Below are 24,790 nucleotides of genomic sequence, written 5' to 3'. Positions count from 1 at the left end.
ATAAGCAAGATGTCTAGGAGTGTGCAATGTGTGACATGATTACCATGGTGATATAAAAGGTCAGGATCATACACTCCTTTACTGTCCAAGTTTGTGAATAACGTAATACTCAAAATTCTAGTTTCATTATTTTTAAAGATGTTTCTGGTAATGAATTGTTTTCTTTTCACCAACTTCAATTGCTTTTTGCCTTAGGCTACATGTAATATTCTGGTATTTTTATTCTCTCACTAAGACTCAACTTACAATCTTTGTCTCATTTCCTGGCCATTGTTTATTTGTATCGCATCCTCCTGGCTTTCACCTTGGCTCGCAATTACTATCAAATTGCCTTTCAACATAGACCACAAAAATGTTAACAACCATTTACACATGTAAATTTAACATGTCCCTCCTTTCCCATTTTATCTAATAAAAAAACTCAGAACTCAGAAAGAAATCACCACCTCATTTCATTAATCCCATTGGCCAGGTTTTATGTGGTGTCATTTCAGAAATAATTCACTGCACACACATGACAAGAGACAAGACTAGACCCCTGATGGAATCCCAGGAAATATTGCAGAGCTTCTCACCAAATCGAAGATCCGGGGACGAGCCTGGTTACCAATGTGCAGAAGATCTTTAAAACCTTTAGTAATGACCAGGGCCATCCTCTCCCCTTTCCTCTCTAAGAGGGCATTAGTGGCAACAGTGGTGCCCATTCGAATCCAGTTAATCTGACAGGTGTCTAGAGGCTGGTCACGGGGCAACACCTGCCCACTTTCCTAGAAGTGAAAGTATAAAACATATGATATTAAGTAAGAGAATAATTAGGTATTTGATATCATATTACAGTGATCCCTCGCTATATCGCGCTTCGTCTTTCGCGGCTTCACTCCATCGCGGATTTTAAAGGTAAGCATATGTGAATATATATCGCGGATTTTTCACTGCTTCGCGGATGTCTGCGGTCTACAGTACGTGTGCTTCCTCAGTTGATTTGCCCATTTGAATTCAAACAAGGGACGCATTTGAATTGAAACAAGGGACGCTATTGGCGGATGGCTAAGAAGCTACCCAATCAGAGCACGCGGTTAAGTTCCTGTGTGCTGCTGATTGGCTCAGCGACTGAGTGCTGCATTAACCAGGAAGTCTAATCTCACTCATTTTGCATTAACGTGCACAAGCGCCAACAGAAGATGCAAATGATTGCAGAAAAGGTAAAAGTTTTGGATATGTTGAAGGAAGGAAACAGCTACACTGCTGCAGGACACCATTACAGCATAAATGAGTCCATGATTCTTTTTATTTAAAAAGGAGGAAAAGCATATAAGATCTACGGCCGCAGTGTCTTTTAACCAGGGCGCAAAATGAGTTGCAAGTGGACGTTTTAAGGCAGTAGTCTGGATGGAATCTGCTTTAGGGATTTGGATTGAAGAGTGATGGAAGAAGAACAACAGCGGTGCTAAACAGTCGCCTGAAGAGGCTCCTTTAGAAGAGCTGTAACGATATCCTTTGTTGTGCAGTAAAATTAAACTCATCGTTATCGGACAAGTCGTCGTGTCATTGTTGGTGAGTAACCATGATTAATTATTTACGTACAGTACTTATTACATGTACTTAGTTTAGTGTCACTGTACACACATTTTACTGTATACAATTTTTCTTGCATTGTACGTATTTATTGCTGGTGGCCTGTCTGTCGTAATGGCTGTAACATATGTGATATCGGAGACGCTCGATATCTTTAAAATAATATTTAGGTTTTACTGTATGCAAACTGTGTTTACATACATAATTTCAACGAATCTTACCTAATATCTAAGAGAATACAAAGGGTTTATGCTGTATAATTGTGCGTAAAATGTTTATAATAGTGTGGGAGAGTTTATAAGGGCTTAAAATATATAAAAATAACCATATAAACATATGGTTTCTACTTTGCGGATTTTCTTATTTCGCGGGTGGCTCTGGAACGCAACCCCCGCGATGGAGGAGGGATTACTGTACTAAGAAGGGTACTGTCCTAAAATGAAAATTACTTCAGAGTCAATCTTGAATTTTTTTTATGGGTTTAATTTTTTACCATTTCCAGTATTACAGACTGCAGAGGCAAGGAAGTGATAACTGAAACCAAAAAACTTGCCACCATATTGTTATGTTCATCTTCAATTAAAGGATAAATATAGCCAATGCAGCACTGTTAATGGGAATTACACGGCATTTTGCTTGATAACTTTTAAGATAGTTAATATGCACATATTTACATTATATATTTGATTTATTTCTATAACAGAGAATGAAAGGTGAAGTGACGTGCTCACAGTCACAAAGTGAGTCATTAGTTTAACTTAAAATGAAATCCTTGGGATTTTATGCTCAAATTTTATTGGCTTATTTCTATATTACATGCACTTCAACACGGTCATTATCAGGTTATACAGCACTTTTGCACTGTGGACATCATCCCCAGGTTTTTAAAAAAGGTACAGTAGAACCTTTTCATATTTTTACAGTTTCAACAATGTTAGCACAGTGAGCAAGTGGTAAGAATTAAATCAGCAATTGTCTGGTTTACAGAATAATGAAAGAACCAGTTGGTCACACCACCTCAGCACTGGTGTTAGTGTTTATTTTCTCACTATTTGTGTCACGGTTGCAGGAACCTGCAGTCTACTCAGACAGTCACAGGCACAAGTCAGTCATAATAGGGAGTGCTTACATGGTAATTGAACCTGCTAGGTTATCATGCCAACCTTCAATAAAACGTCTCAGTGAATTATCTGGGGCTTCATTTTCTACTAATTCTGCATCTTGGAATACTAGTTACTTCAACTGGATCTGTCTCGGTCTCTCTCTCTCTCTTACTAAGAACATTAGCGAGCATTGATTCCCTAAAGTAAAAACATGCAAGTACAAAAAATGTTACCAAATGAAGACTGTCTTAGATTCCACATCACTCTGTTTACCTTCTCCAGCACACGGCGTATACCTTCAGTGGGGGCATCCTGATAGTTGGCAGGGTCTTCTGAAAGCAATTTCAGAACTTGAATCTTTCCACCAGGACAACGTGCAAAGACATCTGTGAATGTGCCCCCACGGTCAATTGCAAACTCAAACTTCTCAGAAGAAATCATTCTGTACAGCTGATTAAAAACAAATGGAGTTATGCATAAGTGTGCAAGAAATACAATAAAAAGGCAATGCATAATGGCAAAAGCCATACTAGACATCTGTAGAATTCAGATCAACAGAGTTAGATACTGCTTTATAGACTACCAAATCTTAACCTGACAGTTCTAAGGACTGGCTTAGTTGAGACTAATAATCACATAAATTAAATAATCCCCAAATACATGGTGGAAAGAAAGGGTGTCAAACTCGGATCCTGGCTGCCTATGGAGGTTCCAAGTTTTCGTCCCAGCAATTTCTTAATTATTAACTAATTACTGCTCCTAAATAAGTATACATCTTTTACCTTAATTGTAAATGATTTGTCTTCTAAGATCCTTGTACTTCTAAGAACTGTGGTAGTGCTGATGCTTTGCAGTAAGGAGACTGTGAAAGATTGTAGGTTCACTTCCCAGTTCCTCCCTGTGTGGATAGCGCTTTGAGTACTGAGAAAAGCGCTATATAAATGTAATGAATGAATTATTATAACTGTGGGAGCAGCCACCTTTCACAGAAATTCTTTGTTCTCTGTTTTTCTTTGTGTGTTGAACTTATTATACTAGTTACTAGTTTTAATTAATTAATTACTTTTAGGATTAAATTTGATCTGGCTTCTGGCTTGTCATTGATAGTAGGCACTAGACAATTATATGCAATAAATCCTCGCTATTAACAGATTTGGTTATCAGCTGTTATAGAAGTGTAACCCATTTCACTTACCCCTAGTCTAATTCCTCCTATATGCAGCCATGCAATGGAGAATAAAAATTCTGACAGGACTGTCACAGATGAACGACATGTGAAATTGAGCAATAACAGGTCTGTGATGTTCAGGATTGCATGCATGCTACAATGGATGGATCAATGTGTGTCTATTCAGTGGCAACAGGCTATGTAAGCCATTGAATTCCATTCATGATGGGGACCACAGACTGCAATTGATAGACATGAAGCTTCTTCATAAACAAGGAATTCCCCGTGTGGGTTATAAGCTTGCACTGATTAAGTCCCAGCCCTTTGTACACACCACTCATCACTACTACTAATTGGATGGTGTAGTGAGGTCCTTGGATCTTCTCTGACGGAGTGCCTATGACAATCAAACATGACTATAGAGGAAGTAAAAAAGGTTTCCATAGGTAAACCTGAGGAAGGATCATTACAGAGCCCTGAGCTGGTGTCCCGCCAGAACCTAACCCCATTTTTCCCAAAGGACCAATGCTTCTGTGGTTTCCGTATCCACGGGATTTTTCATGAATGTAATCCCCTTGGATAACTAGAATTGACTGTAAATGGATTTTAAATTTACCAATGATCTGCTGCTGTCATCGCAAATGTAAAAGCCACCTCATCTGAACTGCTTTACAGGAAGGTGTTGGAAGAAGTCTCAGAACTAGGAAGACGTCACATGGAGAGAAAAAAGGAACTGAAGGCTACCTTGTATCTGCAACACCAGGAAATGTAAGAGACACTGAGAAACTAAATGTGTGGTGTATTTAATATTCCTATAATCAGCTGCTAGCACTATAATCTCAAGAGTCTAAGCAGTTCCATTTCACTCTACCAAAGGAGTTGTTTAACAAAAAACATAAGAGGGTGAAGAACTGGAGCAAGAATAAAAACAAGGTGAGAAAGATTTAGAAATGGACCGCCATCTATTGTGATGGGCAATGTTCGATCACTCTCAAATAAGATGGATGAACTCTCTTCTCTCATAGCAGGTCATGACAGTTACAGGTACTGTGGCATCTTCTGTATTACGGAAAGCTGGCTAAAACCTGATTTACCTGACTGTTTTATTGCTGGATTGATTTTGTCTTAAACAGACAGAAACCCAGTGCAGTGTGGAAAAAAGGCAGTACAGGGTCTGGTTGTTTATGTGAATGAGGAATCTTTTAAAGGGTGTACATTATAGTTAAAACCAAAATGTGTAATTCACATATTGAAATTCTGGGTGTTGGAATTTATCCATGTTATTTACCCAGAGAGATATGCTACATGATCCTAATTAATGTTTATATTAATCGCTCTGCAAATGGGGACTCAGCAACAGAAATTAATCACTCTTATGATGACTCATTCTGACTCTGTAGTTATAATATGTGGTGACTTCAACTATGTGACTTAAGAAAGAAAAATTACAAAATTCAACCAGTATGTCTCATGTTCCACGCAAGGAAACAACAAGCTCGTCCTGCTCTATTCAAATATTAATGATGGCATAAATGTAAACCTGTGGCATCTTTGGGCAGATTTTACCACAATATAATCCATCTTACTTCCACCTACAAGCTTGTTATTAGACAGCAACCTGTGATCCCCAGGATCTTGAGGAAGTGGAGCCTGGAGGCTAAAATGGCTCTGAATGACTAAATTTATTAAGGGCAGACTGGGAAATGATCTGTAAGTCAAATGGGGGTGATATCGATGGACTCAGTCACTGTATCACAGACTTCATTAACTTCTGTGTTGAAACTATTCTACCCTCAAAAACAGCGTGCAGCTTTTTTTTTTTTTTTTTTAAGCCCCATATTACTAAAAAAAAAGAAAAAGAATGAGAAGAAAAGATCATTCAAATCTGGAGCCAAACTGCCTCTAAAGGGCTTACAAAGAATACTGAAGAAAAAGCTGAGTGAAGTAAAGGAAGCTTACAGAGCTAAAATAGAAAACAAACTAACTTGGAATAACATGAAAGATGTTTGGAAGGAACTGAGCATAATCCAGGGTCAGATGCTAGACGGGAACATGGACCAGGCTTAACATCCTGAACCAATTTTGAATAGATTTTCCAATGACCAGTTCCCCCACACCTCTGACCATCGGTATGGAATGTTCATAACTTATGAAAAAGTAAGGAGACAGCTGATGAGGCTACACACAGGAAAAGCCACAGAACAAATACAGTCAGTCCTTGAGTTCTTTATTTCCTGTGCTGATCAACTTTGTGGTATCCTCTGCTATCTGTTCATTCTGTCAAAAATGCTCCAGAAAGTTCCCCCACTGTGGAAAATACCAGTGTATTGTTCCATTTCAAACAAATGCAGATGCATCCATATTACTAACCGAGAATGGTAAACCGGATATGGACGCAGGGACCTGCCCGTGGACGCAGGAGACATAGTGCGCAGGCGCCACACAAAGCCCCCCCGTCCCAGAGCGAAACGGGAGAGACTACGAACCGCCTGACATGCCGCAAGCAGGATAAAGCGAGGTCAGAAATAAAAGACAGAGTAGGAAACAAAGTAAAACGTCATAAAGAGGTTAAAGAACGGGGCCAAACACATGGAGAGCAGGTTACAGATGATGAAAACTGGAATACAACAGCTTCAAAAAAACCTAGGCACGAAACACATGCACAGCGAGATACAGAATATAAAACCAGAAAAAACGACAGTTAAACGTCCACACCACACAGCGGAGGCAGACCCGGAAGGTGCAGGCGCCTACATCGCGCGTCGGAAGGCACGGGAAAGTACCAAAGACAAAGGCGCCTACACAGCATGGTAAAACCCGACATAATACGGAAGGCGCAGGCGTCACCGCCATATTGTGCGTGGCACTACTGCGGAGTGAAGTTAGGAATAATGTGCTGCTTGGGATCGTACAAAACGCCGAACGCGACCCACTGTCTGAAACTGCGGAGGCAAAGCAGGCACGGGTTCAAACCGAACGAGCTCGACTGACGGATATACGCCTACAACGCGCGTCTCAAAATGCAGAAGCAGGGCAAGCACGGATTCAAAACAACGCAAGCTCCTACAACGCGCGTCTGAAACTACGGCTGCCCAGCGGGCACGGGTTCAAAACGCCGGGGGTAGGTGAGCGAAGCGAGCAGGGAGCGAAGCCCCCTTGTCTTTACCTAATGATTACAGACCAATAGCCCTTATGTCCCATATAATGAAGAGTTTCAACGGGATGGTCCTAAATTATATCAGTAATATTGTGAAAGACCATTTTGACCCACTGCAGTAAACATACATTATTGTTTATATTCTAAGAAATAATCCTTTTTTAGGAAAACATTGACCAACAAATGTCAGTTGAGTTTTTATTTTTGCCTTCACTGAATTCCCTTCCTGAGTAAATATGTCACTGTCTTTCAGTTCATAAACAAGACCACCAAATAATATTTGAATTTCTTTCCTCAAAAGGTACTCAAACATCATAAATATAGTGTATTATTTACTGATTTCTTCCACTGTATAATTAAACAAAATATACAACCACCCTTTAGGAAAGGTATGTCATTATTCCTCTGTAAGTCTTTGGCTCCTAATATCCACTTTTACTAGTTCATAGGCACAAGCATAATTCAGGATATTGAAGTAGAACTAATAAAATGGAGTCACACATTATATTATGAAGGATATGTAGACAGTTTTCTGTGGCTCCTAAAACACCTTGGGGTCCAAGTTGTGAAAAACTCATTTTAAACATTTTACCTAATATTTTAACATCCATATGCCATTTTGGTCAGTACAGTAATTTTTCTAACTGTATGGTAAAACATTACAAAAATACCTGGGTACATAAATAAGTAGTTTTTAAATAAAATAAATTATTCTTTCAAATCTGTCAAAAAAAAAGCAACCAATAGATGACTTATACCCTACTCATAATTTAATTTGCAACTTTTATGCTCTGTGAGCCCCTAGTCTATTTCTATGTGCTGTCTGTCTCCTTTTTATGCTTGCAGATGTTTATCCTTTATTTCATCTACCCATTAATTTCTTAAAGACATGTTGCCCCTTTCATTGTCAGATAGATCCAGAAACCATAGTATATTAGGCTATAGCAATGAGCAGAGGACAGGAACCAGGTCTGGATGCAATGCTAGTGCATCAAGGGTCAAATATACTGCATAGCACACACCGGCATTCACTTACATCTGCCCGATTCAATGTCAAGAATCAACTTCATATTCACAGATTATGAAGGTCACTGGGAGATGTAATACAAGTATAAATGTGAATATGTAAACTCTGTGTGGGTTTCAACCTTTTTTTGACATAAAAGAAAGAAAAGTATTTTTGACAGTCATGACTCAAAACTATTTGGGTTCCTCCTCCACTCTAAAAAATGCTTCTGTACTCTGAAAATTGGTGGCTAAGATCAGGATTTAAGTTATGAGCAAGTAACCTAGTATTTCATTGGTAGTTTAAGGAACAAATTCCACTATCAATTTCCTGTTAAAGAGGCTGCTTATTAGTGGCCATCCTAAACTCGACCCAAGTGAGTGGCTGGGTCACGCGACCTCATTTCTATTTATTTTTATATAAAAACATTAAAACAATGTTGACAAGACCAAGCCATTATGTTCAACAGGTTTGGCAATGCTATTCTCCTAGACTGTCCACAGTAAAACCAAGTCGTGATTTGAAGATCCCTAAAGTTCATCTCTCTACTATTTAGATTATACCTCGTATGCCCCGAATTTTCTGAGCTGTTTTTTATTCATTGCCTGCTTCATTTAGTGCTCACAACACGATGTCAGTGCCATAAATGGATATTTGTGCATTTTGTAACTGCTCTTATTTTTGTAATTTGCCATTGAGGAACTTGTCTAGCCCACAGACTTAAAACATTCACATTGTCCACCTACTTTAAAGTATTTAAAGCAGTTATCTCTTAGCGGGCGTTATATTTGCATTGTCCGGTCATTTAAAATGGGCAAGTGCGTTGTAACATCGAATCCAGCTCTTTGGCTAACTTCACACTTATAAAATTGACACATCAAGCTCAACTGCCTAGCTTTGCAAATACTGTAGTGTATTACTGTACCTTAAGCACAAACGTCCGTCTGATTCCACAACGAGCAGCAGACGTACCACCTCTACAAGAACGGCGCCATGAGCTTTAATCTCTTAACCACTCCCACTACAACTGGGCTCGTTTGCTGAGCTGCCTGCTGTTGTTAGTGCGCGATCTGTAAATAATTCAACCTTCTCTCCTGACTGTATCCTACACGTTTGGCAGCCCGGCATTGAAAATAGAAAAAAAATGGTGGGTCAATGAGTTCTTCAAGATGTTACTGGCTGGTTGGAGAATGGGAGGAGCAACAGATAAACGCAGGCGGGCGGGCGGTAACTGATAAGAGTGTTTTTAAAACTCTTGTTAAAGTGAACAGTGTACAAAATGGAACAGAGTCAGAGGTATACGTGCATCATAAACATGATCTATAAGTCTGAAAAACACTCAAGTTAAGCTTTGCTTTTCTGTTTCTAGTATTATGTAAAGCCTTTAGACAACTGTTTATTTTTGCCTTATAAATTATAGTCTTTTCCTTGCCCATTTCTTGTTATGGCTAAGACATTTCCAATATATAATTAACTATTGAGTTGACTTTTACATTTTATTAGATTGTTGTAATTCGGAATACCCTTATCCTTATTTTTCCTCTAATTTGCCACTAAACAGAAATATTTCCAATCCATCCCAAAAATTATATAAACACACCAGAAAAATGAATTGATTATAGTCAGAGGTGGGTAGTAACGAGTTACTTTTACTCCATTACATTTACTTGAGTAACTTTTTAAAAAAAATTGTACTTCTAAGAGTAGTTTTACTGCACCATAATTTTTACTTTTACTTGAGTACATTTGTGAAGAAGAAACGCTACTCTTACTCTGCTACTTTAGGCAACACTCGACTCGTTACTTTTTTCCATTTACACATTAGATATATTTTTTTCCAGATTGTTTCACCAATCAGACGTTGCAACAATAATCACATGACTTCGTTTCACCAATCAGACGTAGCAACAATAATCACATGACTCCGTTTCCTCAATCAGACGTGGCAACAATAATCACATGAATCCGTTTCACCAATTAGATGTAGCCTTGCAGTCACATGACCACACACAAACTGTGGCGGCATAGCGGCATGAACTCCTCACAGACAGCGGAGAAGGAAAGAAAGAGTACATGAAAAATGGCAGAGGCAACTGTCTGCAATGTTAAAACTGAAGAGGATGAGGATAAACACCCTTGGCCTCATATAAAAAGCATGTTTCGCTTACACATAGTGCAAACGAACAGTTATATAATGCAATGTCTTCTGTGTCTGCCAAAACAAAAGGACATTTCAGCATACAAAAACTCAACGTCTAACCTGAGGAAACATGTTGCGGTAAGTTTTACATAAGTTTATTTTTTGCTGTTAGGCGGATGTTAGTCTTGTTAGGTTACAGAATCCCTATCCTAAAAGAGTTGTTATATAGACCCCAGGCCCGGAGTGGCTAATCGGGAGAAACGGGAAAATTCCCGGTGGGTCGCGAGGGCCGGTGTTAAATCAGAATCAACATACATGTCACATACTATGCTGCACCTACTACTTCTGCGCTCACATGTGACCATAAGCAGCCAATCACACAGAGGCTGGTGTGTAGGGCTGATTGCCTGTTACCCAGAGCCTTATAGTAGAGAGGATCTGCACTTACCGAGCTACGTTCCCCTGAGAGACACCCGAGAGTACATGGATGGTAAAAAAAAAAAAAAAGCAAAGGTGGTGCCGAAAAGGCGAGAAAAAAAAAAAAAGTAAGGTACTTGAAAATGACGTGGCCAAATGCGCCAAACTGAGTGGCTTTTTAATTAAAAACCCTCGGTTTGAGAGCTAAAGTCTAAGTGGAGATGGTGAAAAAAGTAACCTACGAATTTGCTAAGCATTTGTTCGTATCACACAGACTACGTTATATGCCATAACGCCACAGAATTAATTTACATGATACATAAACTTAAACAGTAATTTGCAGGCAGTGCTGTATTTTGTTTAGAGCACTGCTTATTGTGACACAGATGCCACCTAAATTAGATATATGCTCATGTGCACTGAGAAAGAAATCATCATGTCTTTGGACAATGATGTGATTATAAACAAGGTGGCAGAAACCAGTTTACTGCTCAGGCATTCATTAATCCTTTAAAGTTAGCCATGTGTTCATGAAGATACAGAGGAAAAACATTTTACAAGAAAGTTACACTGTATAACAAACAAGCAAAGAACAGTGCAAACATTTTTGTTTTATTTGATCTATTTCTGGTTAAGGGTTGGATATTTAGAAATGTAAAGCCCAGAAGGAAAAGAATGTGTGCGTGTATGTGTGTGTATATATAATAATATATATATATATGTATATGTATGTATGTATGTATATATGAGAGAGAGGAACAACTTCAGAGATCACTGTCCAGAAGGGTGCAGTCCTAGGAACAGCTAAGATACTGCAAAGAACACTCAAGCTCCCAGACTTCTGGTAGAGGACTGGAGCTTGATGTGAATATGCAACCACCCATGTGAAAAGGAGGGTGAGCTGAGAGTTTTAAAAATAACATGTGGGTGTATACTGTATATACTGTAGTGGGCCAGTATGAAGCTCCCGGGCTGAAAATGAGTCCCACTCCGGCCCTGATAGACCCTTTTAGTTTTTGTAAACATTTCGTTAAATGGTGGCATAAGCTAAGCAGACTACAATACATTTTTCATGGAGGAATGAATTAGCATTAGCTACCAACTACCACAAATTATGAATGTTTGTCAGTTACCAAAACCATCTTAACCAATCGAGTCCAGGTATGTAATGCCAGAGCCTGCTTAGAAAACATCATCATATCAAAGTTTAGCTGTTTTATTTAAAAAAAAAGAATGCAATTTGTTCCACTAGATAAGTAGATACAGAAATGTGGCGACCACAGTAGTCTGTCACTGTACGCTTAGATTTAATCCATTAATCACCTCAATCCTAGTGTAATTAAGTTAACTTTAGCAAATGAAACTGAATTTGTGAAAATTAGTGTATTTTCATGGCTTAATCCCCTGTAGCGTCACAGCCTGCCATTTTTTTTCTGTCAACAGAGGGTTCACCAAAATAAAATGCAGACATATATGGAATTAATTGACTCCCATAGAAAACGAAAGTCCTCCTCTTCTACTGAACCACCTATGAAGAATGCAAAACTCACAGATTCCCTCACTGGCTCTCGGCAGGTAACACAGGCAATGTTTGACAAGCTTGTGCTAGCGTTTGTATGTGAGGCCAACCAACCATTCTCTGTAGTTGAGACAACATCCTTCAAGACTATGATGGAAACCTTGCAACCTCAGTGTACAGTAATGACAAGGAAAATGTTATGCTCAGAAATACAGGAAGCAGCAAAGAACATGAAGAGCATAATCATCAAAAAGCTGAGCACAGTGAATTATGTTGCTACCACAACGGACTGCTGGTCTGCCAGACAACATAGCTACTTAGGAGTCACCTGTCACTGGATAGATGAAACCTCTTTAGAGAGGCATTCTGCTGCATTGGCTTGTAGACCTCTTAAAGGCTCACACACATTTGATGTTCTTGCTGCAGAATTAGAGGAAATACATTCTGAGTATCACATCAGGGAAAAATTGACCAAGACGACAACAGACAGTGGTTCAAACTCATTGAAAGCCTTTCGATTATATGGTGAAGAGAAAGAGGAAGAAACCACAGATGGACAGGAGCATCGAGACTCCACCCTTGATGATGCAACAGAAGAGAATGAGTTAGAGGTGGAGTATCAAGATGTGTCTGCTGTTTTGAATGACAACACAGGTCTTGAGTACCAACTTCCAAGGCACCAAAAGTGTGCATGTCATCTACTCATTCTTATAGCAACAGTTGATGCAGCTGCTGCAGAAACTGCCAATGAAACATACATGAGACTGTCTCGGTCTGCTTTTGCAAAATGTCATGCTCTGTGGAATAAAACCAGCAGGTCAACCATGGCTTATGAAACAGTGGAACGTGAATGCAAGCTGCAGTTTCTCCGACCCAATCGGACCCGTTGGAGCTCCCTGTTCCTTGCAGTGCAAAGGGTTGTGCGCATTCAGAAAGAGCAAGGAGAGAAAGCAATTCGCAATGTTTGCACAACATTAAAGATAAAGATGTAAGTTGACAGAACTTATAGTGTTTTTAAACATTAATGCATGATTAATGGGTGAATCCACCTGTCTTAAGTACATTTGCAAGACTATGACAATTGTGGATGTTCTCAATTAAATACTTTTACTGTCTTATTTTATAATTATTTGTGTGTTTAACATGGATAATGCATAGTAAATACATTGTATTAGAAATACCTATGAGTTCTATTTTTTATTTGTACACCTTTTTTTTTTAGGTTCAATCCTGCTGAATTGGGATTTTTGGCTGAATACACTGCTGTGATGAAGCCTATTGCTATGGCCCTTAACATCCTCCAAGGGGAATCATCTGTGCATATGGGCTTTTTGCTGCCAACACTTTACCAGTTGCAGGAGAAGCTGAAGAGGCTAGAGTCATCTTGCAAAATGTGTAGACCTCTTGTTGATGCCCTGCGGGAAGGGATCCAGAAACGTTTCGGAGACGTCATGAAAGATCCTGAGCTGACTGCAGCAGCAATACTCCTACCAAGATTCAGAACATCCTGGACCACAGATGAGAGCATCTTAAAAGCTGGTAAATACTTGTTTCAAAATACTTGTTTATGATTTCAGTTGTGAGACAATGACATATATCAATCTTTAAAATGTTACAGTCATTTAGGATTACAGTGTGTCAGTGACAAAACCACTGGGTGGCAAGAGTTAGAAGCTCAGGGAGCTTTTCATGTCAAACATTAGCAGCTTGGCAGCCTATACAATAGAAGAGTATGAATAATACAGAGACCTAATTCTTTTGAAAATCATTCATCTTTCCACAGGCCTTGTCTTCATCAGACTTCACCTAGACACAGAGTTGGATGATGTCAGCACAAACAGCAGCCTCTCTGATGAAGATGACTTCTTTGGATCCATGGGGTCAGGAAAACCAGAAGCAGGAGAGCTGGATAGGTACCTTTCATGTCCATCCGTTGGAGGTATGGATCTATTGCATACCTTTCCTCGCATCAAGAAGCTGTCACTCAAAGTCAACACAGGTCTTCCTGCATCTGCAGCCTGTGAGAGACTTTTTAGTCATGCGGGGCTCCTCTTCACTGCTAGACGGTCACAGCTTCACTGCAAGAACCTTGAGAGCCAACTCCTGCTGAAGCTTAACCATCACTTCACTGAGTGAAGAACAAGCATGTTGTCTTATTACAACATTTCTAAAAAATAATTTATTATGATCAAACAGTTACTCAGTACTTGTAGTCTTTTCACCAAATACTTTTTTACTCTTGAGTAATTTTTTGGATGACTACTTTTTACTTCTACTGAGTAAGATTATTTTGAAGTAACGTTACTCTTACTTGAGTACAATTTTTGGCTGCTCTACCTACCTCTGATTATAGTTCACACTTCTGTTTCACAGAACACACACTTTTCATCAACCCTGTTCCTAAATTGTGTATTTATATTCATTGGTTATGTCAAGTCCAGAATTTTAAATTAAACTGCTTTTAGTTTATTATACTGAAGTAGTGGGTATAGAAAAAAGAAACATAAAATCCAGCAGATTCACCTAGTTCCTGAAATATTCCCCAGCAAACATGTACACCGTGGCCCCATGTGAACAGACTATCAGAAGTGTGGGATTGGGAAACCCAATTAAATACTGCACTGACCCAATGTGGGGGCTACTACAAGGTGCCCCTTTAAAAAGTTCTAGTGGCAGTGCAAGTTCAGCAAATCCTCAATTTGCCCAGTGATTATTTGGGAACTCTCTATTTAATGTTTAGTAAGTAACACTACAAATTAATATTGTCTGTGGTTTTTAGATTTTGATTGCAGAAGTATAAATAACAATTTGAACATCTTCAAAAATGATCAATTTTATCAGCTAAAATTGCACAATATTTTATATAATATTGGTAATGTCTGTGGAAATTTGCTAGGCTTACTATAGAACAATTTTAAAAACTGTTAAAAACCCATTATTTTAAAATGGCTTTTTCGCAGCTACATTTTAGTTGTATTCCTGTTATTCTTTATGGGCAATGAATTATCATTTTCCCTGGCTTCTGCAATTCCCTATTAATCTGCACAATCTTTTGCTGTCTTTTCCGGTTCTTCTGTGATGGTGATCTGCACCACTACCTGATCAAAATACCATGCTGCCCCCTGTGTTTATGGATTGAATGATGGGTGTCCCAGATGTCCACATGACCACCATCACCTTCAATTTCTTCCATGTGAAGCCTGAAAAGCATAAGGACTGATTTAGAACATTAATGTTAGTTAGAATACCCAGTGGGGGCTGGGTGGTCCTGTGGCCTTAGAACCTCTACAGATTTTGTTGTTGTTTTTGTATCTGCAGCCTAAGTGGATTTTTTTTTTTGTTTTGGTTTTTATTTAGTCCTCCTAGCCATTCAACCTTACCTTTTAATTTGTTACATAGTCTTTTAATATTTTTTCCTAATCTTGTTTGCTTATGTTTTATATTAACTTCCTTTTATTTCATTTTGTAAAGCACTTTGAGCTACATTGTTTGTATGAAAATGTGCTATATAAATAAATGTTTGTTGTTTTTCATGTTCAGGGTTGTAACACCACAAAAAAGGACTTGTACCATTAAATGCTATGGTATTTTCTGTATTGTAAGAATAAATAATAAAAACCACATTAGTGTTGTTTTTTTATTTACTAAATTGAAAATCCTCATAATTACACATAATAAAATAAATCATTTCTGACCATAAGGGAGCACCACTGTGCCATAAACATCGGACTCAATTACACCCATGTGGTACTGATGTACAAATCCAAATTGCATGAATACAGTCTCAATCCGGGTTCAAATTAAGGTTGTTTATTCTCACAATAAAGAAAATAAAATAAATGGATGCACCAGTAAGGTATGGACTTTTTTCAGGATCACGACCAAATTAGGACTCCTTGTCTGTTTGCACACACTGGGCCATGTTGTACTGATGTGCAAATCCAAATTGGGTCATTGTTGGCTACCCACATAGGGCTAATATATTTGCCCACACTGGGCCTACAGTGGCCCAATATCAGTTTGTTTGTTGGATTGGACTCACTTTTTACAGCAGAACACCATGGACAAGAAACTTTTTCTGGCATCAGTGAGCAAATACAGGAACCAGCCAAAGCACTGTGCAACACAATTCACTATGCAAATTCGCCTTTCCACCTAATAATATGCTTTTGACGGTGCAAGTTTATCTCCCCACTTAAGCATTCTTTTAGAAGTTTGCATGAATATAGAAAAAGTGGAACTAACCCCTCATTCTCCGTCCGGGTATGCCATTTTCATTAAATGAGTATATGTTTGAATCAAGCTCAAATGTTGCTGTTACAGAATTTATAAACTTCTGAGGAACTGTGACTGCTTAAGTTGTCCCAGTGTACAGATACAGTAGGATGTTTCACAGTATTTTAGGCAATACATTGTAAACATTCATAAATACTGATTCACTACTCCAGCAATACTATAGTAGTCTTCTTGGATGATGAGTGGATACAAAGTACATTTTCTTGTTTACTTTAAATCGTTTAAATATGAACACTAAAACAATACTTAGTACATCCCTTTTCTTCTTAACCATGCTGTACTTTGTTGCAAAGCACGGCATCGCTGTCTGCCAGGGCAAGGAGTCTGGTCTCTAAAATCCTGTGCATGGCTGGGTGCCTGTTTTATGCAGACAGCTAGTAAGGTTCCTGACTCCAGCAACCCTGATATGGATTATTCCAAGCATCCATTTGTTTTCAGGCTCGTTTATCCAGTCCACTGTCTGTAGAACCAACCTCTGAGGAACAGCCAGTCCATTGCTGGGCACACATATAAACACACCCACACCGCATCTATAGGTAAATAAGTTAGAAAATGGAGCTCCTTTTATATAAATGTACCTGCTGTCGATCACTGAATCACGAATATGTGCCACTCGTACAAGACTTAAGACAGTTATTTGTACAGCAACACGCCTCACCGGCGTAGAAGCCGCGGTTTAAAATGCCCGCTAAACTTCCTTTTAAATCCCGCCCAGCCTCGCGGTCGCAGGGGCTGCTGGGATTTGTATTTCCTCCCCTCTCGTGTACTGGTTGTGGTCTGGTAGGAAAAGACATGGCTGGGATCGAGCTACTCTCTGATCAGGGCTACAGAGTGGATGGCAGGAAGCCGAACGAACTGCGTAAAATACAAGCCCGAATGGGAGTGTTTAGTCAAGCCGACGGATCTGCGTATATCGAGCAGGGCAACACGAAGGCGCTAGCGGTGGTATATGGGCCGCACGAGGTGAGGAAAGTCGTCTTAGTGGTTCGTGCACGTGTCTAATAAGAGTTATACTTTACACCTCTCAAAATGAACGTTTTTCTTGAGCTATTAAAAATGGGTTAAGTTCAGTTCTTAATGTGGAGACATACGTCATTCAATGAATATAGCGCATTGTATGTATCATTAAAGTAAATCTATGGAGAAACCACTTGGAGAGTTTAATGCAGTTTAATGTAGTTTATTTGTAAATTTTAAGATGGTACCAAGTGAGAAGTCAAGCAAAATGACATCTTTTATTGGCTAAAAAGATTACAATATGTAATACTGGCAAGATGTAATGATTACATCTTGCCTGAAGAAGGGGCCTGAGTTGCCTCGAAAGCTTGCATATTGTAATCTTTTTAGTTAACCAATAAAAGGTGTCAGTTTAATTGATTTCTCACTACATCCATAACGGCTACACCGATATAACACCCAAGTACTAAAGAAGGTATCAAAAAATCAGTATGGAGCTTCGTCCATTATGGTTCAAGTTAACGCGATACCAGTTACAGCGCCGTTTACGGATCAGACCGCAGCAGGAAAGAAAAGTGCCGACGTATTACTATTGGCCTGGGTTAACACTATTATATTTGCACCATAAACCGTGTACCCCCTTTAATCGACAATGTATTATAAAAATAATAGTTTACAAATAATTACAACCTTCTGAACTTATTTATGCGCCCTTTCCAGGGTTCTTGCTTTGCCTCCAGTGCTTGCCATGATAGGCTCCGACCCCCTGACTTCAACAGTGCCACATAATCTGGAGGTTAAGCAACTCCCAGATAAGAGCTTGTTAGAATGTGTCCATTAGTAGTGTCCCCAAGCATGACCAAGTCGTTATCACAATCTTCATATCTCATGAGTGGTGCCAAGCTAAATCTTCGCAGTAATGTAACCATATTTGCAAAGTTGGAGTGAAACCCAAAGCCTTGTCATAAGGATCTTCACAACTACTTAGATTATGGTTGCCCATTCTGCATGAAGGGGTGCAATTTGAAAGATGTATCATTTTTAGAATGTCTCTTACCCAGCATGGCATCTGTCATCTTCAGTCAAGTCAAGAATGACAGTTTTTAGCTGTGTGTAGCAGTTATCTTTAGAAGCCAATGCAGACATGCTATACTTGGTTTTTGGCAGGTCTCATTGAGGTCTTTCAGAGATTTGCTAAAACAAAATCACGTTTTTTTATTTTATTAACAAAATATTGTCTAAACAAAATTTCTAAAAAAAATGTTCATGGTTTTGTTTTAACACGTGGAATGGCTTTGACCCTCTTTTTAGATAGTAGCTTTGTGCAAAAAAGGCTTATGGAGAATTTCAAGAACATCCATGAAGAGTGCTCTTGGTATTGTTGATACCTGTTTAAATTTCATCAGTCTTTTTAAACTAATCACTACTGTCTTAAATAACTAGCATAGACATAAATTAGGTTAATTTATTAGGATCCGTGTTATTTTAATGAATTTGGAATTGCTTTGTGGTAGTTTATGTTGAAACTAATTGAAATCTTTGTGTGCATGCATATTTATTAGTAATGTGAAAATTTTGTAATTGCATTTTACCAGTGAAATTGTTAAAAGACTTAAGCCTGCACCCAGTGAAGAGTGCGTTACAGAAATGAGCTGAATTGATTTGCACCTGTTTCAGTTAGACGCTTTTGTGTTGGAGTGCTAGTTCTGATTATTTCCATGCTTAAATGAAAAAAAAAACACAACAAACTATGAATGGAGCATATTGTTGGGCATAAAAATATTCGGCATTAAAAATGAATGTTAAACATTATACAGGTTTTCACTTAAAGATGACATCTCTTTCTTTCAAATTCTAATACTTAGTTGAAGTACGATGACACCTTTTATTGGCTAACTAAAAAGATTACAATATGCAAGCTTTCGAGGCAACTCAGGCCCCTTCTTCAGGCAAGATGTAATAATCTAATAATTTATGTAATAATTTATTACATCTTGCCTGAAGAAGGGGCCTGAGTTGCCTCGAAAGCTTGCATATTGTAATCTTTTTAATTAGCCAATAAAAGGTGTCATTTTGCTTGGCTTTTCTCTACGTTCATAATGGCTAACACGATACAACACCCTATTACTAAGTTGAAGTACTAAATACTTATGTTTTACTGATTTTTTTTTTTTTAACACACAGATTCGAGGTTCTCGTAGCAAGAGCCAACATGACAGAGCCATCATTAACTGTCAGTACAGCATGGCCACCTTTAGTACCGGTGAGCGGAAACGTCGACCACATGGAGATCGTAAGTCCAGTGAGATGACTCTTCACCTCAAACAGACTTTTGAGGCAGCCATATTGACACAGCTGTATCCACGATCACAAATTGACATTTACGTGCAGGTAAATGGCATCCCCCTTCTAGTGCAAAGTACATGTCTCTTCACCAATGCTGTATGCTTGATATATTAAGCAAAATATCTGTATTGCCTGACCATGAGCAACCTAATCTCAAGTAACATTTATTTGCAAATGAGTGATTATGATTATTTTGTATAAATATTTCATGGCAATCTGTGGTGATGTCAATGTGATTGTTTTGCAGATTTTGCAGGCTGATGGAGGCAACTACAGTGCATGTGTCAATGCTGCTACTCTTGCTGTGGTGGATGCTGGAATTCCACTGCGGGATTATGTGTGTGCCTGCTCTGCAGGCTTTGTTGAGGACACACCACTAGTGGACTTAAGCCATTTAGAAGAATCAGCAGGTGGCACCCAACTCTCCCTTGCTGTGTTGCCCAAGGCTGAACATCTAGCTTTGATAGAGATGGACTCTCGACTACACCAGGATCATCTTGAAAGTATGATGGATGCTGCTACACAGGCTTGCAAAGATCTTTATGCTGTTCTAGATCGGGTAGTAAGGGACCACCTTCAAGAAGTAACCACATCAATAGGGGAGTGAAAAATGCAATGAGATTGAGTATATGGACTATGTATTCTATCACTTGAACCAAGATATTCTCCTTAATAAACACTCTCTCTCTAATGAATAGTCTTAAAATCCCTTTGTAATGGTCTATATCCAAAGACATATGGAACTGTCTGCATAATTTGCTGTCTCTTGTGAAATATGTAGTGACTGCTGAAAATGAAATTAGAAGCACTGCTGCCCAGGTATGTTCTGATTCATCCTTCAATATTATGCTTTGTGTTCATGGGTTATTGTTACACATAACTACAAAAAGAGAATGTTCTTCTTTTATGTGATTTGTCTTTTGAACAAGGCTATTTTTAGTGGATCACACAATCTTTAAAATGACTCTCCATTCCACCATGTAGGGGTTTTCTCTGCAAAGTTCTTTGCGGGATGGTGGTTTCTCAGATGTTGCTCACTTGTCAACATGGACATGTGATACATTTCTTGTTTGGTCAGACTGTTGTAGATTTTCATTAATGATTATTGTTAGTATAATATTTAAATCTGTACTTGCAGTTTTATTTTTTAGGCTCCGTGTCAAAAAGTATAAATCTGATTATTTTGATATATATTTTCAAAGGGACAATTCAAGTGAGTTTGGTAGATTATAGTATACCATAGTACTTAAATAAACTAACTAATCTTGTGTCCTCATGCCAATATTGTGTAATGAACTTCTTACGCAGTTGGCTGTGTGATTTTTTTCAGCACCACCGTCACAGTGGTGCAGTAGATACATATTTAACCGAAATTATTTTTGCTAATTTTTTTTATTGCTTTGGACTTTAAATAATAAACTATTTTCACACAATGATTGTGTTTTTTCTTTGTTTGAATAACACTAATAAGAAAGTGAATGTGTGCTTTAATTATCTTACAGGAGGTTCTAAACCAATAAGAGCTGCTAGCACTCTAAATCTGTTGCAGTGCCTGGATCCTTGTTGAATTCCAGCAGTCCAATTATGCTCTGAAAAACTAACTGGTAATACTAATGCAGTTTAATGCAAGTTTTTGAATGGAAAAGGCCCTTTCCAAGGCTGAATGCTGTAGAGATGGGCTGTTGCGTCCTTTGAACCTACAATGGAAAAAGTTGTCTTAGAAAACTGATGAACAAACAGGTGGGTCTGTATGATGGTGTTATTAAAGGGTTACATCAGCATGCATCTGCAAAGAGAAAAATAGATAAATGTTATCCCCATGCTGCAAATAAACACATAATTTCAGCTATATAGAATTCTTTATCATTTTCCAAAATTCTCTTCAGTTTTTCCAGAATGGAATTATAATCTTTACCTATGGTCTGTAAAATGGCAGGTTGGCTTGATCTTCTGGTACCCCGAGTCAGATTATACCGGTTATAAAACAGATCAATTTTCAATTGTAGTTTCCTTGGTCAAAAATATTTTTTTTAATAATTTAAGGAATTTAAATGTTAATTGAAAGGGAAAATGTAACAGTTGGGCTATTTACCACAGATTCTGCATTTACAGAATGAAACTGCAGAACTCAATGTTGATATTTTTCATTAGTGTACCTGGTCTAATTACTGTGTTATATTCTGAATTATAGTAGAATAAAATATGAGACACTTCAATTTAATCTTTAATAAAACTAGGAAGCTCTGTCTCCTGTTCGCTTTGCTCGCCAACCCCCGGGTGCTATGTGCTAGTCATTTTGCAGCTGTGCCACTCGCATATGGGCAAAGCGGATGTACAGTTTAAACAGATTATTTTCATGGGAATTGTTACATATGCATAATAGAACTATTTTACATTACGAGTAATTAACCATAGTAAAATGTAATGAAAGAAAATTGTTTCATGCTGCGTTAGAGGTATTCGTTGCGTTATACGTTTCGTTCTGTTTGACTGTGAAATTAACATGCAAATACTTTTTAAACTTACACTTTTACTATAAAACTTCAGTAAAAACAATATTTAGAATGAAGGTTTTGTCAATATCGCATTGAATTTTGATTCTGTGTTTGGACTTACATCGTGACAATGCAACGTATAACTGCCTGTGAGTCAATATTGTTTCTTTCTCTCTAATAAATAAACCAACTTTTTTGTATGTTTGTCCCTGTGATTTGTTAATTGTCATAACAAAAGCTATTCTAACAGGAAACTGTAAACATTTTAATACGAATGGCATATCAAGATCTCCTTTGGTGTCTGTTATCCGTGGAAGATGTACTACATTACCTTTCTTGTTGCCTGTTAAAATTTTACATGTCAGAATTGTTCAACCAATTTTGAATACAACTAATCTTGTCCTATTGTATAGCCCATCACTCATACATAAATTACGCAATAACATTACAATACATCCTTCTTTCAACGGTAATTCAGCTGGTGGAAGACCAGACGGTGTTAACAGTTGTAGATATTCTACGGAATATTGTACGTTGATGTTTTCATCTTATAGATAGATAGATAGATAGATACTTTATTAATCCCAATGGGAAATTCACATTCTTCAGCAGCAGCATACTGATACAATAAATAATATTAAATTAAAGAATGATAACAATGCAGGTGAAAAACAGACAATAACTTTGTATAATGTTGAATGTTAACGTTTACCCCTCTGGGTGGAATTAAAGAGTCGCATAGTTTGAGGGAGAAACGATCTCCTCAATCTGTCAGTGGAGCAGGACAGTGACAGCAGTCTGTCGCTGAAGCTGCTCTTCTGTCTGGAGATGATACTATTAAGTGGATGCAGTGGATTCTCCATAATTGATAGGAGCCTGCTGAGCGCCCTTCGCTCTGCCACAGATGTCAGACTGTCCAGCTCCATGCCAACAATAGAGCTTGCCTTCCTCACCAGTTTGTCCAGACGTGAGGCGTCTTTCCTCTTAATGCTGCCTCCCCAGCACACCATCGCGTAGAAGAGGGCGCTCGCCACAACTGTCTGATAGAACATCTGCAGCATCTTATTGCAGATGTTGAAGGACGCCAGCCTTCTAAGGTAGTATAACCGGCTCTGTCCTTTCTTGCACAGAGCATCAGTATTGGCAGTCCAGTCTAATTTATCATCCAGCTGCACTCCCAGATATTTATAGGTCTGCACCATCTGCACACAGTCACCTTTGATGATCACTGGGTCTGTGAGGGGTCTGGGCCTCCTAAAATCCACCACCAGCTCTTTGCTTATGCACCATCACCACCAACTGTTTCAGCATAGTCTATTGATACACATTTAAACAATTTGCTGTGTAACCGATGGACAATTTTCATGTTAATTCATCTGATTTAATCGTTTCTCGGTGCTAGGGTTGCCCGTGTAGTCACTTCTGTTGATAACCCTTCGGGATGAAATTCTTCAATAAGATTTGGACATAATAAGTCTTCTTTTATTGGGAACTTAAATGAGGAAAATATAACAATTTATAAGAGCTGAGAGCGCAGGAACTGTATCTGACAAAAGCATTGACACGAATGAAAGGTGAGAGAACCGTGGGCATGGGGCGTTAGCCGTAAATGGTTGAGAGGAGGGCGGGACTTGAAACAATCTCTTGGCAATAGTCTTGTCTTGTCTCAAGATTTTCTTTTATAATAGAGAGATACTTCTGCTTGTCTGATGTTGTACAGATTTTATTTACTTGTAAACAGACCCCAGTTTGAAAAAAAAATGGTACTTAGGAAACAGGAGCTGAAGATGGCTGCATCAGAAGCTTAACAGGGCACCTCCAGATAAGATAGTCAGAACCTGGTGATGTCTGTGAATCACAGGCTGCAAAGTACTATTAAATATGACTCTTTTTAATACACCTACCAGATTACCAAAGTTCAGGGATGGGACATTTGACACAGAGGCTTTGAAGCTTGGATTGCTGTAACGAGGAACACTGTTTTGAAGCAGTGTATCGGAGCTTGTTTACCACATGGTTGGAGACGTCTGAAGCTTCCAACATCACCACAGCACCAGGTGTGGTCTGGCTGCTTCGAATATCTCCACTGCCCCAAAGGCTAAGTAAATATGGAGTAGAGAAGTGTGGAATTTGTTATCCAATAAAGTAAATACTGTGCTATACTGTTCTTCTGTACTGGAACTTATAATGCATCATTAATACTCTACACATTCTCTAAACCCCGTTATCGTGTACAGCTCCACAAGCATATTTCCTAACCCCTGCTGGTATTGCCTTTGTATCTTACTGAAACTAAAATATGACTCGCATTGTTTCACGGCAAAAAAAAATCTTCTGACATGTCATATAATTAAGAATCAGCAGTAGTAGCGTCTCACCGGTGTTCCTCAGCTCTCATAGCTGATGGATTCTTTCTGTCTTTATTATTTATTTGTCATTTGTAACAGCGCTGTCAAGTTGCATCATACAAATGAGCAGCTTAAGTGCCAGCTGCAGAGGAGTCAGTAAATAAAATGCAAGCTTGGCAAAGTTGCAAATAAATTGCATCTTGAGCGGCAAGAACGAGCCGTCCTTCTAAGGATTGTGAGCCACATAAAAGAGAGATGGAATG

General features: G+C 38.5%; 3 protein-coding genes across 3 annotated transcripts in view; 2 read left to right on the top strand and 1 right to left on the bottom strand.

Annotated features, from left to right (window-relative positions):
- Positions 1-9,111, bottom strand: part of oplah (5-oxoprolinase, ATP-hydrolysing) — a 63,860-nt gene extending 54,749 nt beyond the window's left edge. The window contains exons 1-3 of the mRNA XM_028804282.2: positions 8,935-9,111; positions 2,952-3,128; positions 576-767 (exon numbers count right to left, since the gene is read on the bottom strand). Coding sequence (XP_028660115.1) covers positions 576-767; positions 2,952-3,119 — 360 coding nt within the window. The 5' untranslated portion in view covers positions 3,120-3,128; positions 8,935-9,111. The remainder of the gene's footprint in view (positions 1-575; positions 768-2,951; positions 3,129-8,934) is intronic.
- Positions 9,112-10,074: 963 nt separating this feature from the next.
- Positions 10,075-14,240, top strand: LOC114653149 (uncharacterized). Its single transcript, XM_028803314.2, has 4 exons — positions 10,075-10,287; positions 12,010-13,073; positions 13,308-13,624; positions 13,869-14,240. Exons 1-4 carry the CDS (start codon positions 10,090-10,092, stop codon positions 14,219-14,221), a joined length of 1,932 nt encoding a protein of 643 aa, XP_028659147.2. The 5' UTR covers positions 10,075-10,089; the 3' UTR covers positions 14,222-14,240.
- Positions 14,241-17,100: 2,860 nt separating this feature from the next.
- Positions 17,101-21,116, top strand: exosc4 (exosome component 4). The gene is made up of 3 exons (XM_028804281.2): positions 17,101-17,344; positions 19,523-19,729; positions 19,932-21,116. The coding sequence occupies exons 1-3, from the start codon at positions 17,174-17,176 to the stop codon at positions 20,289-20,291; spliced, it is 738 nt and encodes a 245-aa protein (XP_028660114.1). The 5' UTR covers positions 17,101-17,173; the 3' UTR covers positions 20,292-21,116.
- Positions 21,117-24,790: the final 3,674 nt, after the last annotated feature.

Source organism: Erpetoichthys calabaricus, chromosome 6 (genome assembly GCF_900747795.2).
Source record: "Erpetoichthys calabaricus chromosome 6, fErpCal1.3, whole genome shotgun sequence".
NCBI classification, from domain to species: Eukaryota; Metazoa; Chordata; class Cladistia; order Polypteriformes; family Polypteridae; genus Erpetoichthys; species Erpetoichthys calabaricus.
This window is presented reverse-complemented; position numbering and strand designations above follow the sequence as displayed.